This window comes from Limulus polyphemus, unplaced genomic scaffold (assembly GCF_000517525.1).
Source record: "Limulus polyphemus unplaced genomic scaffold, Limulus_polyphemus-2.1.2 Scaffold1564, whole genome shotgun sequence".
Lineage (NCBI taxonomy): Eukaryota > Metazoa > Arthropoda > Merostomata > Xiphosura > Limulidae > Limulus > Limulus polyphemus.
Genome location: NW_013667174.1, coordinates 164,475 through 166,195, shown reverse-complemented (window position 1 = coordinate 166,195; position 1,721 = coordinate 164,475). Strand labels below are relative to the sequence as shown.

General features: G+C 33.5%; 1 protein-coding gene across 2 annotated transcripts in view; it reads left to right on the top strand.

The window, feature by feature from the left end:
* The window catches only part of LOC106464120 (outer dense fiber protein 2-like), a 98,296-nt gene that overhangs the window by 67,164 nt on the left and 29,411 nt on the right, over positions 1-1,721 (top strand). For both annotated transcript variants that reach the window (XR_002611642.1, XM_013924233.2), the window contains exon 14: positions 413-490. Coding sequence is in view for 1 of the 2 variants with exons in the window: in XM_013924233.2 (XP_013779687.2) it covers positions 413-490 (78 nt within the window). In the remaining variant the exon portion in view is untranslated. The remainder of the gene's footprint in view (positions 1-412; positions 491-1,721) is intronic.

Here is a 1,721-nt window from a genome sequence, read left to right as displayed (position 1 = left end):
TTTAAATGTCACACCTGAACGCTCACATCCTTTTAATTATGTTTGAAATTATGAACATTGCTCAACATCATGAAAATTAAACCTTATTTTCAATAAGCAATCCTGAAAAATATTTGGGGGTGCTTAACTTTTTTCCAGGTGTATATAAATACATACGGTATTTTTATTGTCTTTTACTTGCCTCATTAAACTTGTGTTTGTTTATATGTTTTGAAGAATATATAGCATTGATGCTGGTTATTCAGTTTATAGATTGGGCTTCATATTGTTTTTAATATTTTATTCTACACCAAAATACAGGCTTTCCTACAATGTTAAGAATTACTACTTACATCTCCTAATTTCTCAATAAGCAGCAAACACAATACCAATGTTTACCTTGAATATATGTGTATATAGATATACATTTCAGATAGAAAAGGACATTCTTGAAAATAAGATCAGAACATTGGAAGAAAGGCTAGTGCAGTCTGACATGAAGTTACAAAAGGTAAAAATAAATTGTGTTTAATACATGTACATCTACTTTTTTATAGAACATCACAAAAGATTGATGTTTGTTTTCTACTGTTTTATTTTGTTATTTTTAAGATTGTACGTATACACTATAAGTTATCTGTAATCACTGTAATAATTATGACAAATGACTGCCTTTTGTAACTTTTTATAAAATATTCATTGGGTATTACAATATATTACCTTCCACAAGTAGCACAATCAAAACATTAATATCTAGACATACCATCACAAATAATTATCCATTATTATTCAGTGCACTAACTGGGTATTTATTTTCCCAAAACATACTTACCCCCTCTTACACTTACAGCTATTACTCGACTGTCAGGGCTTCTTCCTTTGCCAATCGAAGCATTGGTCTGATTTGTTTCTCATTTGCTCCACTTAATTGCCCTTGGCTATATTTGTCTCATGACACTCACCACCTATGTTAGTGTGCTCTCTATCCTGTTACTGTATATAAGCACCTCATTCAGATAATGTTATCACTTTTTCTGGACAAAGTATCACTAACGGGTTTCCTAGTAATACAATCATTCGGAGATACTTTGAACATTCTCCATGCTACTTGTTTGAATTTCATTAAAAAAATTCCTAATGGCAAGCCAATTTATGGTATGAATTCCTGGCATGGAAGCAAATCAGGTCTCTCCTATCCCACATCTGATACGTAGCATCACACACAACAATCGGAGGGGGGTCACTCTCATTTGAGATTTTCAGTGATCTTATTTGTAGTGAGATGGAGACATATATTCGGTTCTGTAGCGTTCCTCCGGGAGGCTCTGAGGCTGCAATTTAGGGCAATGCTTAACATTCTGGAGAGAATTTAGATTTGCTTTTTCCTGTGCCTTCTTTTAATCTGTTGGCTTTTCAGTCCCCCTGTGGAGCAGTGGTGAATTTATGGACTTATAACTGTAATATCCAATATTTTATTTTCCTTTCACTTCACTTTGTTTTAAGTCTCTCAGGATCACCAACTTCATTGATTGAACCATTGTTAGCATGTACATTGGTTCAAATGTTGTTTTCTACATTCATTCCTGTTGTCATTGCTGTCTTGAATTTCATTGGCTAGCCTATATGGGATCATCTTTTGAACCTAGATTTCAAGGAGGAAGGTTGTGTCCTTAGTCTGCTCAAAAGTTCATATTTTTTAGACCCAAATACAGCTTAGTTGCTAAGCTTGATAAATTATAGTG